At 43.7% G+C, this 17,811-nt stretch overlaps 1 protein-coding gene across 3 annotated transcripts in view; it reads left to right on the top strand.

The window, feature by feature from the left end:
- Nucleotides 1-17,811, top strand: part of LHX8 (LIM homeobox 8) — a 66,641-nt gene that overhangs the window by 40,132 nt on the left and 8,698 nt on the right. For all 3 annotated transcript variants that reach the window (XM_077450439.1, XM_077450437.1, XM_077450438.1), the window contains 2 exons: nucleotides 10,034-10,155; nucleotides 12,295-12,515. In XM_077450439.1, coding sequence (XP_077306565.1) covers nucleotides 10,034-10,155; nucleotides 12,295-12,515 — 343 coding nt within the window. The remainder of the gene's footprint in view (nucleotides 1-10,033; nucleotides 10,156-12,294; nucleotides 12,516-17,811) is intronic.

Raw genomic sequence — 17,811 nt, 5'->3', positions numbered from 1 at the left:
CCTCCCAGACTCCTCAGCGGACCCCGGCACTCCTGCTGATTGGCTCCGAGAGGGCCATACCCAAACATCCAACCAGGCCTGGTTCTAGCCTGTCATGTGCACCCCATCGCTCACCAGAACTTCTAAACACAGCCTGGTGTTAAGGCCTACCTACATAATTAACCCTTAGTACTGTAGGGTCCTGAGGCAAAAACGAAATTTACAATGCGTGTGAAATTTGATCCCAAATGTCATCCGCTACATAAAATTTATAGAATTGTAAATTTGTAGTCTTAAGTCTAGTTATTGCTGTGCTTTCTTTTTCACGTGTTTAGACCACCTAAATCTTTATTTTTATTTTTTGCAAACTATCACAGTTCTGGGAAACTGTATAGAGAACATCTATCACTCTAATCTCTGTATAGTCCATGCAATACCGTGCAGCACAGTGTTACAGTTGCAATTACAAGCTTGCACTCTGGGCTGATCCTTGTGCTATAAACAGTCGGTCATTGTGCTGATCGCACACTCCCTTCACCGCACATGCAAGTAAAAAATGTTATAACGGATCATAAGCAAGTTTCCACACTCCAATGGAGACGTGTAAAAATTCCAACCCTCTTCCCTTTTTGGAATCCACATACATTCCAGGATACAGAAATAAACAGGGATTTTGCTGGAGGCTCTGGTAGGGTGGAACATGCCGTAGGATAAAGGTCTCGCTGGTCTTGGATGTACGATGCAAACATTGTATAGACAAACTGCAAAGTTTGAAGTCTATGTAGCCTATTTGCACAAAAATTTGTGATTTGGGCTTCTGTTTCGATAGAAACTGGAGCACTTCAGTGTCTAATTGTCACAAAAATGACTTTTTTGTTTCAGGGGATGCCTGAAATGTGACTGGTATCTTAGGCAGACTTCTGGGAAAATTGTCTCACCAATCACACAAGCTGGGAATGTTTATGGGGTGTGGTCGGTACACGCTGTGTACAGTACTCCAGGATGCCATATTGCATTTACAGACTTGCAGCACTGCAGATTGAAAATGAAAGTTATTTGTTTTAATAACATTCAATCACAAGGACCTGTGTCACAATTGTATACACTATCTTTTTTTTTTTTTTTTTTTTTTTTTTTTTTTATTCTTGCCTGATCCAATCCAGCGATGTGCAGGAGCCCAGCAGCTCCAGCCACTCTCTCTCCGCATTGGCTCCTGCTGCTGTCAACCAGATCAAGTGACATGGGGGTGGGGCTGAGTCTGTGTGTCAATAGACTCGGGAGTCTGTCTGCATGTGTGCCCCACGGAAAGTGGCTTTCCTTGGTGGCACCCAATAAAGGGGAGGAGCACAGGCAGGGCACCCCAGAAGAGGAGAAATGGGACTGTTCTGTGCAAAACTCTTTCCCAGAGCAGGTAAATATAACGTGTCTGTCTGTGTATATGAACCTTTTAACCAAACTATCCCAGAGGAAACCTTTAGTTCTCAAGGGAACCCCTACTAAAATGTTGTCATTGTGACCCAGTGTGAAAATTGTGTTCTTTTTTACATTGGTGGTTGGCAAAGGCTGGCCACCTTGCAGTGGTAGTCAGAATGCCAATCTTCAATATAGCCGAAAAGGTTTGTTGGTGTCAACTTGGCTGTCAAATGGCCTTGCATTGGGCATGGAATGTTTCAGCCAATATCAAATGACAGGTCAATAAGCCACAGCTCCAGGCACCCCTAGCCTCTGTCCTATTTACAGGTTTGTAGGTGTACATGGGGGGGGGGGTCAAATTTATCATCTCATTGCAATTTTGTGTGTGTGTGTGTGTGTGTGTGTGTGTGTGTGTGTGTGTGTGTGTGTGTGTGTGTGTGTGTGTGTGTGTGTGTTTTTTTTTTTTTTTGTCTTTATTTAAAATCTGACTATATGTACCCTAATGGTGCAGCATGCCTACAGTGCTCTCTGTAGACAAAGATCAACATGTGCTCTAGGCTGCCTATTGCTGCCCATAGATGGCTTACATTTTGTCTGGCTTCCCTCCTGTGGGTTTCAGCTGAGCCAGGTAGAAAGTTATTGTATGAGCAGTGACTGTATCCAATTGGGTGCAGTCACCATTTGTGTTTTCTGAAAGCCGTGGGTGCTGAAGCTGTATGAATACGATGGCTAGCATTTTTCACTTCCATGAAACTATGTGGCATCCTTTCATTCCTAACACATTACCCAGTCCATATCAGTATAGATATTCGGCATGATTTCCCCCCCCCCCCCATATTTGAGATCTGATGTTTTTTTTTCAAAGTGTATTAGGAGGAGGGAACATTTTTTAAGAACGGGTATAGTTGACTTTTCTTCCACTTTAATGGACATGAGGCTCAATACACAAAGCTATTATGACGGTAAGGTTCGATAACTTTGCCACATGATGAATTTTTTAATCTCATTGGATTCTCTCTAAAAGAAACTTACCTATTTAATAGTGTGTATGTGTGTGTGTATGTATGTGTATGTATGTATATGTATGTATGTATATATATATATATATATATATATATATATATATATATATATATATATATATATATATATATATATATATATATATATATATATATATATATATAAAAATTTTATTATTAATGCTCTTCAGTGATCTATTTTGCATTATGGATGTGACCTTCATGGTAACAAATATTTGCTGCATATCATGAGTTGGCCTTCTGTACAGATTGCTTGTTTCCTGGATCTTCTGTCTGTATTCCTTGGACAGAATGGGATCTGCATGATTTCTTGTTGCTTTTCGGTTATTTTAATGCAGCAGGTTTTGGATGAGATTTACTGACTGATAGTATTCTGTGGGGTCTGTGTATTGTTTTCCACTTCAGCCTAATTTAAAGGGATGCAAAGCATTACTTGCCTGGGGAGACTAAGCTTAGGATCCCCACAATAGAGGAGCATGTCTATTCTAATGCCCCATACACGCTATCAGATTTTCTGCTGAAGTTTTTTTCCTTCAGGTTTACCAAAACCATGTAGTGCAAGGGCCTACCTGATTGCATACAAATTGAAACTCCTAAGATTGTACCTCCCATATTATATGGTTTTGGTAAATCTGAAGGAAAAACTGATAGCGTGTATGGGCAGGGCCGCTGTTAGAAATCATGGGGCCCCGTACAGCCTACCTGACGGGGCCCCTTTTAAACCCACCCTTGACCCCCCCCCCCCCCCCCCCCCTGGCTCCTTCCCTGACCCAACCTCTGCAGATTTGTCAATGTTTACATATGCACGCATACTGTGTCCCAGGAACTAGATGTTGCTGCTCACATCTTTAATGGGACCCCTGTTGGCACGGGAGAGCCCAATAAAGGTGATGGATGGACGGTGGTGGAACCCCCTTCCACTGCCTGTAAAAGTAATCCAGGGGCTTCTTAGCCACTAGGATTACTTTTACTTTGTGCAGACTCGTCCTGGCTAAAAAATGTTATCTTGATCATTGCTGCAGCGATGACAAAGATATCACCCTTCCAATCCAGCAATGTACCAGTATGTTGCTGGACAGGAAGCGGTTAAAGGGGGTGGTTGGGGGGGGGGGGGAACATGTTTACTGCCCCCCCTCCCAAATGCAAGTGTAAAGTAACATCACACTGCGTCTTATGATTAGCATTATGAAAATTGCGCAGGCAGCACAGTCAGCATGTGCTCTGTCATGGATCTCAGTGTCACTTGGCTTTTGGGTGCTGACTTTGTTAACTTATGGCTGTACTGTGTGTACAGTAACTATAACCCAATACAGCCATAACAAAGTAAGCACCAAACAGCAATAGGACACACTGTAACAGATCCATGACAGAACACATGCTGACTGTGCTGCCTGCGTGAGTGAGTGTCATAATGCTGATAATCATGACCAGCTATGCTGTACCTAAGTGAGACGCAGTGAAGGATTCAACTTCTGTGCTCCACTCACTGTGTGCAGTGCATGTGTCCTCCAGGTTCTTGCTCCCATCATTGCAGCCTATCTTTCATCCACTGAGCCGCCTGTCGCCTTGCCTGAGTCTTTGCAGTCGGCAAAGGAAAATGAGAGGCGGAGCTAATCGGAGCCTCGTAGTATCACTCCGCCAGGTAAGGCAGTGGGCAGCGGCAGCCGGGACTAATTAGCTAGCAGAACAATGTGCGGGGCGGCTTCATGTAATGCGCCCGAAAAAGGAAAAATAGTCCGAACGCTGCGCTCATCTCCTAGGCCTATCTGTACACTAGATGAGGCCCAGGAAAATGTAATTAGAAACCCCCTTCGCTCAGCAAGTAATCGCGGGGGAATGGTTTTGAAATTTTTATATGCATAAATTAACTGTAAATTTGCCCGGGCCCCCCTGTGGAGCTGATGGGGGCTGGGCCCAGTACAACAGGGCTGGCTGTACTGCCCTATCAGCGGCCCTGTGTATGGGGCTTAAGCCTCTTCAAGCATAAGTTTGGTGGCACCAGGTGCCACTCCTAAGAACAGGAAACTGAGGCTACAATTCACACAGGTTCACCAAAGTTGGTTTTTAGAAGATTGGAAACATTGCCTGGTCTGAGTCTCGCTTTCACCTGCGACATTCAGATGGTAGGGTCAGAATTTTGCGTAAAAACAATATGAAAGCATGAATCTGTCCTGCCTTGTAACAATGGTTCAGGCTGGTGGTGTATTGGTTTGGGGGATTTATTTATTTTTTACACCATTTGAGCCACTTCGTACCATTTGAGCATCGTTTAAACACCACAGCCTACCTAAAGTATTGTTGCTGACCATGTCCATCCTTTATGACTACAGTGTACCCATCTTCTGATGGCTCCTTACAGTAGCAATGCACCATGTCACAAAGCTCCGAAATAATCTCACCACTGGTTTCTTGAACATGACAATGAGGTCCCTGTACTCCAATGGCCTCCAGTCACCAAATCTCATCCAATAGAGCACCTTTGGGATGTGGTGGAACAGGAAATTTGCATCATGGATGTGCAGCTGACAGATCTGCAGCAGCTAAGTGATACTATCATGTCACTATGGACCAAAATCTGAGGGAGGTTTCCAACACCTTGTAGCATCTATGCCACAAAGAAGGCAGTTGTGAAGGCAAAAGGGGGTCCAACCCAGTATTGGTATGGTGTACCTAATAGTGTGGCAGGTGAGTGCATCACACTAGGCGTACTTGACCTACCTGCCTGTTTTTGAGTGTGGTAAGAAACTGGGGTACTTGGAGATGCACATAGGGAGAACGTGGCTCCCAGGTAGGTAGTGCTGTGGTAATGCAGAAGTACCTCTTGGCCACTACTAGTCAACTTCTATTGTAGCCATTAATGCTTCTTGAACTTTTAGTAGAAGAGCATTAACAATGTCTTTCAGCTTTTGTGACTAGTGGTCATAGACGCTTGACTGTCCAGCCCATGCTTAGCAGCACTAATAGGCATCAGTTCATTTGACTAGAAGTCTATAACTGAGGGTGGCTGCACTATTCCCTTTTTTTTTTTTTTTTTTTTTAATCCATATGATATGCTAAATGGTGGTACAGAGGCTTAGGATAAGAGGGGATGGGACCAAGAGTTTTTAAAGGAATGGTTGACATTTTGCCAGTCTCCAGGTGCCAGGATGTTCCATCATGATGTGAGTTTTAGCACTTCTTTCCTCCGTGTGTAGTTTTGATCTTGAGTTATCCTGACACAAATGTAGATGGTTCAGTCTCGTAGAAGAATGCAAACTGCAGTCATCCTTTTTAAAATTTACATCGGGGCAGACAGATGTTTCAGTGCCTTTATGATGTCTGACTCCTTTGTAGAAAGCTTCATCAAGCCAAAATTGCTGAAAACTCTTCAGCACAGTCTATCATCAATGCTAGTCTTGTCTACCTGAGCCATTGTCTCCTCCCACACCGTTAGGACTTCAGGCAATCCTTGAAAAACACTTGTAATATTATGAAAGTCTTTTTTTTGCCCCCTTTTTTTTTTTTTTTTCTCCAGGTTAATTTACTAAGGCACAATGCAAAGTATAGCGATATGAAGTACAGCAACTCTGACAAGTCTTTCCCTTCCTTTTTTTTTTTTGTTTTTTTTTTTTTTTGTTTAGAGTATTTACATTTTTAATGGAGGATTGGTTGTGGATAGTGAAGATCGTGTGTAGGTGTTCAGTCTGCAATTCTTTTATTTTTGATTGGCTGTGCTCCTGAATTGTCAGATTTTTGGCAGATCAGACAGATGGGTGTGGGTGTTTGGTATTGCATTTTTCAAGTCCTTGCAGCTTGGCAATATTGGCTGAAGGTAAAACAGCCTGTTAGACCCTTTGTAGATCAAGACAGATTCTTCGATTAGGAAAACATGTTTGCCTGGTATTTGATTTATGTAATGTATGTGCTTTAACAATTTTTTTGTTTTTTAGCTGTAGACATCTCTAACAGATACTTGCACTTTTTTTTTTTTCTTTTTCTATTATACCAATGAGGAAAACTCATGTGGCTGCTTAAAGCAGAACTGTGAATAAATGGCCCATTCGTAGATTAGAGCACTTTATTATTATTATTTTTTTATTCCCCTTCAATCAGGGTAGTTTTTAAAGCAGGGCAAAAGGGGCAGCTGCCCTGGGCCCTGTCATTGTTGTGGGGCCCAAAGTAGCTGCCTCATACTTGCCAACTATCCTGGTTTAAATTCCCTCATTCTTTGAGGTTTTAGTCCTGTGCTGTGTCCCAATATCTCAGTGTGAAGTGCTGCTACAAATGCTACCCTATTGTGTACAGATAACTCACCCTCAGACCCTGTGTTTACATGTAAATTACCGCCATTGATGTGTAAGTAGCGGTGACATTCATATGTAAATAGCGGAGGCCGGTGGCATTGATATGTATATCATGCCCCCCCTGAGGTCATATTCACAGTAATCTCTAACAACCAATCAACAAGCAGAAATCATGTGCTCTAGCAACTAATCAGTGAGCCGTAATGTGTGCTGTAACCTCTAGCAACCAGTCGGTGAGTGGTAATGATACACTGTAACCTCTGACAACCAAATAGCTTCCTGATATGATTCAGTAAACTGATTTTGAATCTAGCTGCTAATTATTGTATGTCTCAGAGCAGGTGCAGAGCAAAACTGCATGGGGGTGGGGGCCCCCCAAGAAAAGTGTTTTTTATTTATTTATTTTTTATTTTTTTATTAGTGTCCCATCGGGGAAATTTACCTTCTTCCGATTTCCATTGGCAAAGCAGGAAGTAAAGAGGGAATCCCTTGGGACCTCCCAGATCACCTGAAATTAATTGTCCCTATTGGAAGATTTCACTCTACTCTCTGGGGGACAAACCCAAAATTTGGGATTTTCTTTTACTTTCAATGATAACGGTAAACGGGATGAAAGGAGAGGGTGAATATGGAGGCACAGATGGGCTAACAGGTGTTTTTATTTCCTGTCCACTTGATCCAAAAGAGAAAGGGTTTTGGGCTTTTTAGATCTACTTTAGACTGGGTTCACACTATTGTGACCTAAATGTGGGTTCTTCGCATAGCAGGAGATTGTGACCAGCACTCTATTGAGCCGGTTGACACATCTCCACAGCGGCTCCGGTGCAAATTGCACAGGAGCCCTGTGCATCTTATGGCCTGAATTAAGTCCAAGTTTTGGGCTGAAATGGTGAATGGAGATGCACTGGACCTCTGCTGTGAGTTGCTGCGTTCTCCAATGAGAACCCAGCCTTGCAGTGCATCCAGAATGTATTCACATCCTGTTTCCAGTGATCATCCTTGAGATGTTTCTACAACTTGATTGGAGTCCACCTTTGGTAAATTCAGTTGATTGGACATCATTTTAGAAAGGTGCACACCTGTCTGTATAAGGTCCCACAGCGCATGTCTGAGCACAAACTAAGCCATGAATTCTAAGAAATTGTCGGTAGACCTCCGAGACAGGATTGTATCAAGGCACAGATCGGGGAATGGTAAAGAGAAATTTCTGTAGCATTGATGGTCCCAATGAACACAGTGGCCTCCATTAGCCATAAATGGAATAACTTTGGAACCACCAGGATTCTTCATTGACCGGGCCAAACTGAGTGATTGGGGGAGGAGGGCCTTGGTCAGGGAGGTGAACAAGAATCTGATGGACACTGACGGAGCCCCAGCGTTTTTCTAGAGGTGAACCTTCCAGTAGTACAACCATCTCTGCAGCACTTCACTAATCAGGCCTGTATGGTAGAGTGGCTAGACAGAAGCCCCCGCTCAGTAAAAGGCACATGACAGCCTGCCTATAGTTTGCCAAAAGGCACCTGAAGGACTCAGACCATGAGAAACTCCCTTCTCTGGTCTGAAACAGATTGGATGTCTGGAGGTAATCAGGCACCGCTCATCACCTGGCCAATACTGCATCATGCTATAGTGATGTTTTTCAGTGGCAGGAACTGGGAGACTAGTCAGGATGGAATTTATTTATTTTTTCACCGCCTTAAATGCATCAGTCTGAAATGCCCCTGCTGCTTCCTAAATTTTGAGCCTTTTGTCCATCCACGAGTAAAGGTTTTCTTTTTGCTATGTATGACACAAGTAGGGGATGGGCAGAACACCCCTGCTTCGGTTTGCACCAGGATATGTGAACCTTATTGAAGTCTATGGGACATGAGAAATCAAAAGTGCTAATTTTTAAAGGCTTAGATGCAAGTTATTGCCATAAAGTGTATGGGGGACCCTGGTACTGGTCCAGGTGATGCGTATCGATGCAAAATTTTTAAATACAATTTTTTTTTTTTTCCCAGGAGCATTAAATTTAATGCTTAAAATGAAATCTTCCTTAGACTGGTAAGGATTTACCCCTCCACTTCACCCAAAATGTTGGTGAGGCCGTGACAATCTGGTGGGACTGCTCACCCATCAAAAGCTATGGGGGGGGGGGGAAGGAGGAGTGGGGAAATTAATCTGTGTGAGACATAACCATCCCAATGTCCCCACTGGACCTACTCCTGGGACTATCAATTCCCACTTGGCCTAGACTTCTGCAAGCAGGGGCGGACTGACAACTCATGGGGCCCCCGGGCAATAGGAGATTATGGGGCCCCCAGGCAATCCGACATTATGGGGCCACACAGTAGAAACAAACACGTACACACGGTATACAATCACACAGTATACACAGACGTGTTTCTATTGCCTGAGAAGGTACTGGAGAGGTGGGGCAGCTATAATCTCTGGATTTTTAGACCAAAAGGATGTCAGTAAGGGACATTTCAGAGACGGATGTAAAAAAAAAAAAACTGATTTTTACATACTTTCCATGGTTTTACTGAGGCTGGCAACTTTGGGGCCCCTGAGTGGCCCAATGGTCAGTCCACCCCTGTCTGCAAGCATTGGTAACACAAATACTAATAGCAGCTTGTCTGGCAATTGGGAAAAATGGAAACCAAGCCCCACCCTCCCTTCCTAAAACTCCATTTGGTTACTCAACTTGCATTTCCTAATAGAATTATCGTTTATCAAAGCCAATATATCTACAAAACCCTTTGCCCTAACCTGGGAAAAATGGATCGCTGACTGCAGAAGCATGCCCTCCAATAATGAATATTGGACCTAACAACCATCCCTGCCATTCCCCCCCCCCCCCGAACCATACCAGGTCACATGCCCCCCCACAGCACCTTGTCCCCATGTTGATGGAGACGTGAGCCTCATCCTGGCCATTGGTTGTCGGGGGCTTATTGGAATCTGGAAGCCCCCTTTAACAATGGGCTCCCAGATTCCCCACCCAATGTGAATGGGTTTTGGGTACACTTTAACACTACCCAGTCACCAAAAAGGGTTTGGCAATTCCTTTTTATTAAAAATGAAGTGTCCCACGATCATCTTCAATCACGCTGCCTGACGCACCCGAAAAATAGAAAGGTAAAAGCTCCACCTCGAACATCAGGACCATCCTTGTGTACATGTAGAAATTTTGTCATGAGCATAAAACCCAGCCACTCTTTTTTTTTTTTTTTTTTTTTTTTTTTTTTTTTTAACCTTTTTTTTTTCTTCTACAGATTTTGTACCCCTGAGCTCCAGAGTTTGTATAACCACCTTCTTTGTCTTCCCCAGGTAAACGACTTGTGTTGGCACGTGCGCTGTCTGTCCTGTAGTGTATGCCGGACTTCACTGGGAAGACATACAAGCTGTTATATCAAAGACAAAGATATTTTTTGCAAGCTCGATTATTTCAGGTACAAATGATCTGCCAGTTTCGGCTATGACTGCTAACTGTATGGAATGTATCGTTGTTCTTGTTAGCAACGTGTGTGTGGAGAGATTTAGAAAGCCACCCCAGTCTACCGTATATACTCGAGTATAGGCCGACCCGAATATAAGCCGAGGCCCCCAATTTACCCCCAAAAAAACTGGCAAACTTATTGACTCGTGTATAAGCCGAGGGTGAGACATGCCTGTCCATCCCTGTGTGTGTGTCCGTCCATCCCTGTGTGTCCGTCCATCCCTGTGTGTCCGTCCATCCCTGTGTGTCCGTGTGTCCATCCATCCATCCATCCATCCCTGTGTGTGTGTGTGTGTCCATCCATCCATCCATCCCTGTGTGTGTGTGTGTGTCCATCCATCCATCCATCCCTGTGTGTGTGTGTGTGTCCATCCATCCATCCATCCCTGTGTGTGTGTGTGTCCATCCATCCATCCATCCCTGTGTGTGTGTGTGTCCATCCATCCATCCCTGTGTGTGTCTCCATCCATCCATCCATCCATCCCTGTGTGTGTGTATCCATCCATCCCTGTGTGTGTGTGTCTCCATCCATCCATCCCTGTGTGTGTGTGTGTGTGTGTGTGTGTGTGTGTCCAGCCTACCTGTGTCCCGAGCCTCCGTCCCGAGCCTCCGTCCCGTGCCTTGCCTCCTTGCCTCCGTCCCGTGCCATGCCTTGCCTCCGTCCCGTCCCGTGCCTTGCCTCCGTCCCGTGCCTTGCCAGGATCGCCGCTCTTCGTCGGCGCCTCGGCGGCCATTCTAAAATTCAAAAGCCGCGCCTCCGCCTTCGCCTGTGATAGGCGGAACACTGAATTTCCCAGCAGCCTGTGTTCCGCCTATCACGGACATCGTCTCATCCTCGTCCGTAGTACGAGGATGAGACGATGTCCGTGATAGGCGGAACACAGGCTGCTGGGAAATTCAGTGTTCCGCCTATCACAGGCGGAGGCGCGGCGTTTGAAGGGTAGAATGTCCGCTGTCTGTCTGCTCGACACGCTGATCGAGCAGGCAGACAGCGATGACTCGAGTATAAGCCGAGGGGGGCACTTTCAGCCTCAAAAAAGAGGCTGAAAATCTCGGCTTATACTCGAGTATATACGGTATGTACAATTACAAGCTCCAATTAATTTTAGACTGAGGCATATATATATATGTGTGTGTATATAGGCCTCGGTTGAAAAATGGAGCTTGCTTGAAGGTGGTAATTGGCTCCCCCCCCCATCATGTCTTCCTGTTTAGGCCCGCTCCCTGCCTCCAGAGGTCACGGTCATGTCTGGAAATCTATGCAAATTAAGAGAATACTTTGCCGCCTCCCCACAGGCCCTCAGAACCAGTGTCCCTTCTTGAAAATTTCAAGGCAGGTCTTAAACGGCAAGCGGTGTGGCCTTGACCAATAGGAGTGGGTCATACTTAGATTGGGGGGGGGGGGTACATGAGTTTAGTCAGGCCTAGGGCAGCACAAAACCTAAATGCACTACTGCATTTATGGGCAAGTAGGACTTGCCCCTGGGTCTTTTTCCCTTCCCAAATGTGACAATTACAATGGTTTGAAGAAATCATAGTATCAACCCTGCCAAAGGTGCTTGCAACAGCTCGCTTTTATCAATTTGGCTTAAACCCTGTAGCCAAAAATCAGGAAAACTTTATTTTTATTTTGTTCTGTAACTACTTTAGGCCTGGTTTTCATCTGTGTATTGTTTTGTAGAAACACACTGCAGTCCATTTAACTTTTGTTTCCTATGGGTCACATCTGTGCATTTTATGGAAAAGTCCAGAGACTTTTTTTGTGGTTCCATAGACTTCAATGGATGAGTCTTCAAGTACCCAGTGCTGCCATGTTGACCTCTGCACCTTCATAGCTGGCTCCCTGCTGTGCATTCATGACCTGCACTGAATGGCCTCCTGTGATGTGTCCCAGGAGGTTGTTGGCGCCTGCTGATTGCCTAGGTGATATGAGTGGGTACCTGTCAAAAATAAGTGCTTGTAATAAAAGGGGAGTGAGAATAAGCAGAATTTGTAAGCTGGAGTTGGGCCTTAGACTGTCTAAGATGACCTCTTTCCATCTTTATTTTTATTTTTTTACCTACCCTCTCTTTTTTTTCTTTCCCTCATGTAGGCGATATGGAACGCGGTGTTCGCGTTGTGGCAGGCACATCCACTCCACAGACTGGGTGAGGCGGGCGAAGGGTAACGTCTACCACTTGGCATGCTTTGCCTGTTATTCCTGTAAAAGGCAGCTGTCCACAGGGGAGGAGTTTGCTCTGGTGGAGGAGAAGGTTTTGTGTCGGGTGCACTATGACTGCATGTTGGACAACCTGAAACGAGCCGTGGAGAATGGTATGTGCCCAGTCTGCACAATTGAAATGTTTATAATTCAGTAAGATACATTATTGGCTAACTCCTGTATGTTTAAAGCAATACACCAGGCTGGGTATTGTGTGCCAAATGATTTAATTCTGTACAGCCAGTCTTTTTTTTTTTTTTTTTTTTTTTTTTTTTTATTAAAATGGCAGGGGGTTTGGTGTACATCCATTTAGTTTCCAACAACTTCAGTCTTTATGCACAGGTTTATGTCCGGATGCATGTTATTTACACAATGTAGTTTGACATTTTATGGGATTATGTTGTTTTCCAGTAAGTTTGCGGTAGAATCTCTGGCGATCCAAATTTTGTCAGTGAAAGGGTGAAGGCCTACTCCACTGTCTTCATTTGCCTATTGGCTTGAAAGCCATATAATGGGAATAAGTGGAGCTGGCCATACACTCGTAGAATGTTGAAAGCAAACAAATTACTGAACAATTCGTCAAATCATTGATTGAGAATTTTCATACAAATGTTTGTACGAACCCCTACTAGTGTATGGGCAGCTCTAGGTAAACCTTTTACATGGGAATCATTTCACCTCCACACTATGTTCTGGGAAAGGCAGAAAGATGTTGGACCTTAAATGATCTCTAAATCCCAGAACAAAACTAATATGTTCAAGTTTACCAATCCTTAAATGTGGTGGCGGGGCATTCGTCAATATATTTTTTTTTTTTGGTGTTTAGATGCTTTAATGGCAAAAATCACAAATGTTTCTTCTGGAAGCCGTTGCTAAACTTCCATCGGGGTTCACCTACTGTGTGTCTATATTGTAAATTCCTTCACTCCATGTGATGCCAGAGACCACCTTTGCTGTAGCCCACATCAGCCTCTCGGCATGTATATGCCCACTTGCAGGTTTGACAAGCAAAGGTATTCAAGCAAGAATACCACACCTTTTCATGGATGGTATTTGATGTTATGGTGGAATAAGATCACCATTCCCTTTCTAAATATATCTTTTATAACTCGTAAAAGGCAGTGTGGGGGGGGGGGGGTTATTTTTGTTTTTTTATTTTATTTTTTTAAGTCTACAGGCGCTCTTTCAATTTATACCTGACTACAGTTATAAGGCTTGAACCTTTGGGAAGTTTTTTTTTTTATCTTTACCAACATCTGTGGTTGCTAAAGCTGGCTGTACACTAGCAGAAATTTTGTTCAAAAACGATAATTTCAGGAACATTTGACTTTCTAGTAAGTGGGGTCAAATCAAAGTTCATATATTTTTGACAAGAGACTTTTAGGAGCAGGATTTTTTTTCCCAGACAACACATTTCTAATCGTGTGTGGGTGTTTATTTTTTTTTTTTTTTTTTATATAGACCACTTCCTGTTTTATTTTATTTTTTGTCTGGTAAAAAACCTAGGCTTATGACATCATGCACAGCTCTCTCATTCTCATAAGAGTTTACTTGGAAGGAAGGGGGGTGAGTCATAATAGGACTAATGAGAGTTGGAGGTGTCTGTAAATCCAGGAAGTAAACAGGCAGCCGTTTCAGCTGCCCACAGTTAAAATGGTTGCAGCCAAACTCAGTGCAGGGAGCTGTCTGCAGCATATTTGGCAAGTACGGAATCGTAGTGTGTTTGTGTGTGTGTGTGTGTGTTTGTGTGTGTGTGGTAACACTTCAGTGCAATCGATTACATAAGATTTGTTATTAGGTTTACATATACTTTAAAAAAAATTCTGAAGCTTCCCTCCAACCACTTTGTATAAAATGTATTATATATATCTATGGCCCACTGGCTGCTTACAACCCAACACAATAGTAAAACTTTTTTTTTTTATTTTATAAAAATGCCTTTTACACTTGGCGAACACACGTGGCTGAAGAAACATTTTGACAATGGCCACTTTACTAGACTTTTATGAGGTTGTGTGTGTGTTTTTTTTTTTTTTTTTTTTTTTTCTATCTTCCCAAAGTAAAATCTTCCACTCTTCACAATCTCACCTTTTTATTAGACATGTGCACACCGAAATATTTCGTTTTCGTCCAAAAAATAGATTTATTTAGTTACTCCCAAAAATTTGTTTTTTATTTCATTTAAAAAATGCATTCGTTCGAAAATCCGGAATAAATTAAGGTCGACTCTGTCATGGAAGGCTTATGGTGTCTGTCGAATGTTCTAAGAAGATTCGTTGGCGCAGCTAAACTGTACGCCGCCGCAATCGCACATTTCTGGTCGACTGTTCCGCCTACAAGCTATAGTAGAATTCTAATGTTGTATGACACTAGTAATTACTAGTCAACCAACATTATAATTCTTCTATAGCCTAAGCGTGGAGCATTTGACCATAAATGTCCGCTCGTGGCAACTGCTTCGTTGAGTCTTCATGTCGAATAATCTTGGACTAATAGGTTAGGCACAGTCAACCTCTTTTGCTATTATCTCTATTACGTCGAATCTTTTCTCTCTATGTAGAATAATCTTGAACTAATAGAGCTAAGGTTAGGCACATTTGACCACTGGTTCGATGGACACAGATCGCTATTGTCAGCGTCGTGTCTAATCTGTCTATATGGAACTGTTATCAAAACAAAAATAAAGCATTTGTTTATGTCGGATCTTTCGGTTTTCGAAATCTGCAGGTTCGTTATCGTTAAAACAATAACAAAAATAACCGAAATTCGGATGAAAACTAATGCAAACGCCTACCTTTTTTTTATTCATGTTCTCCGTTTTGGGCAGCAACTATTTTCAAGAATGAAGCACGAAAAGGACAGAATTAGAACCAACATATCAGATGAGCATCCATCATCCAACCAGATATTAATTTGTTTATCAAATACAAAAAAAAAAATTCTCGTTTGCACATTATTTATATCGGTGCATAACTTGTGATCTGCCTGGCTTTTTCTGCTCATCAGCTATCTTGGTGTATTTTATGGGTGGCCCAGGAAGGTCCAAATGTTGGGACACCCATGCTCTAGGTGATTGGCAGCATTGAGGTTAAACTAGAGACTGGCAGGGGTAAAAAGGAAAACCTTTTAAAACATGGCATTGTTTTGAGATGCAGTGCTTTAGCAAAAGCCAATGTCATTTAGGTGGGGTTCATATGTCCTTGAAACGGAGGCCATTGACTGGGAGGCAAAGTTTGCGGAGCCTCCTCCTTATTGGTTACTTTACCACAAATACTTTTTGTTGCTCTCAAACCAGTTCATTAACTAGGAAATGGCTGTTTGCCAAATTCCTGTATGTGAACAATTCCATGCTTTTTATGCTTTTTTATGTTCTTTTGGGAAGCCTTGATGGCTGATGGCATTTCAATGGGATTTGCAGTCACTTGTACCAATGTTTTGTAGGATGTCCTAGAGAAAGTAACAATGTATCTGTAGTGCCAGTGTCCTGTCAAATACTCTCCCCTGTCGGATAGTGCCCGCTGTGTACTGGGCATGTGCAGTACACATTAAAAGCAGATTCCAAAAATATCCGAAGATGAACGGTGCCGTGAGTCCAGGTTCAAGCCCCACCATCCAAGTGGACAGAGTTAGAATAAAAAAGCCGCGCGAGGCCATGCCCGAAGCGTGGCGAGCGAAGCGAGGCCGCAAGGGGCCCTCTAACTGTGTGCAGCCCTATGTCCACTTGGATGGTGGGGCTTGCACCTGGACTCGCAGTGCAGGTGCCGTTCATCTTCAGATTTTCCAAATCTCCTTGTGCTCCATACTGCACAAGAGCTGCGCCTGTGCAGTACGGGTCGGACACTATCTGATAGACGGACATTTTTGGACAGAACACCAGTACTCCTGAAGAGCATGCGTTATTTTTGTAAATTTTGTTTTTCTAAGACCATAGTTGGGTCTTGGGGTTAAATTTAAGTAAATAATGCTTCTGGCATCAGTTTGGCTGGCCTGTATTGTGTTCTGCCTGGTCATAGGTGCATGTACCATCTGACAGGCATTGGAATGCAGTCTGGTTGGACGCATTGGGTACCAATCTCTCTCTGAGCCAATCAGTGGGTGTGTTGTCTCGCTGTGTATTCTGGGAGAGGATACTTAAGGTGCTGAGGTCACGTGGTTCTGGGTTCTGGTCCAGAAGTACATTCTGACTCCATGGTCCTGGTCCTCCTGACCAGCCCCCAAAGGCCCTCCATGACCTGGGGTGCAGATCCATCCATTTCAGAGTCTCGGGACTGGCTAGTCCGAGGCACAGTAACTGGAAAGAGGATTTCAAGGTGGTCCGGTGCCGTATCGGGTTTGGAGAGGCCCAGCAACTCAAAACGCAACCAGGGGAGGATTCTTCAGACGAGGGTCACGCATGTGGCTGGCTGCTCAGTAAAAGCCTTGAAGCTGAGCTGAAAGGACACCAAGTAAATCCGCATTCTTACAGTATCACCCGACCGGCTGCATGATACTGGTACTGTAAGAAAGTTCCTAATTTCATCCTTCGGTTACACCTATGTTTCTGTGTTGACTTAAAGTTCTACAATCAAGTCTGTAGCAGAGACTTTAAGCTTAAATCGCCTGTCAGCTGCTAAATCCACAAACGGGGATTTATCTGGTAGTTAAAATATCCCGTTGTGAATGGCTATTCCCTGGATCATCTAGAGAGGCATTTCAAGTGTCAGCAGTTTCCAAAAACTACCTGAGCTTTACTAACCATACCCGCTATTCCCAACTGAGACTGTTCTGTTCAATGTTTTATCCAAATAAAAAAATTCCTAAAAAGGGATTCAAGTGTCGGTCTCTGCAGTTATTGGGCCATCAACCTCGGGAACCCCTAGACAAGGACTGGGTGCAGAAGGTAAATGGTAAGCCCAAACCAAACCAGCTGCTCCTTTGGGGGTCAGTGTTGCATATCGCTATAGTATGAGCCCAGTCTTTAAAATCCTTCAACAGCTCCTGAGTTCCTTTTAAAAATCCCTTGGGCTACACTGCACATCAACAGAATTGTAGGTGGAGGGCAGGGCGACCTTTCTGCCATGATTAAGGCCCAACGGATGAAACATGTTGTCTGTGTTTACATTGACCGCATTTTGCTGACTTTCTCCAAGGTAACGTGTGTGTGTGTGTGTGTGTGTGTGTGTGTGTGTTTGTGTGTGGGGGGGGGGGGGGGAGGGGAAGAAGTGTTTCCCACATGTGGCATGGCTGCCTGGCTGTCTCCCCTAGGTGGGTAGGCCACCTCTTTAATGCCTTTCAAGATGTTACTTCCCATACTACTTCACCAAATATCTTATGTGATACATTTGCTCCATAAAGGCCGGTCAATATAGCATGTGTTTGGCATTTGTTACGTAAAATGTAATTTGAGTAAGAATCGAATGATATTTAAGA

Source organism: Lithobates pipiens, unplaced genomic scaffold, assembly GCF_037356315.1.
Source record: "Lithobates pipiens isolate NorthernLeopardFrog02 unplaced genomic scaffold, aLitPip1_a1.2 Scaffold_23, whole genome shotgun sequence".
NCBI lineage: Eukaryota > Metazoa > Chordata > Amphibia > Anura > Ranidae > Lithobates > Lithobates pipiens.
The sequence above is the reverse complement of the archived record's forward strand: the minus strand, read 5'-3'. Positions and strand labels throughout refer to the sequence as shown.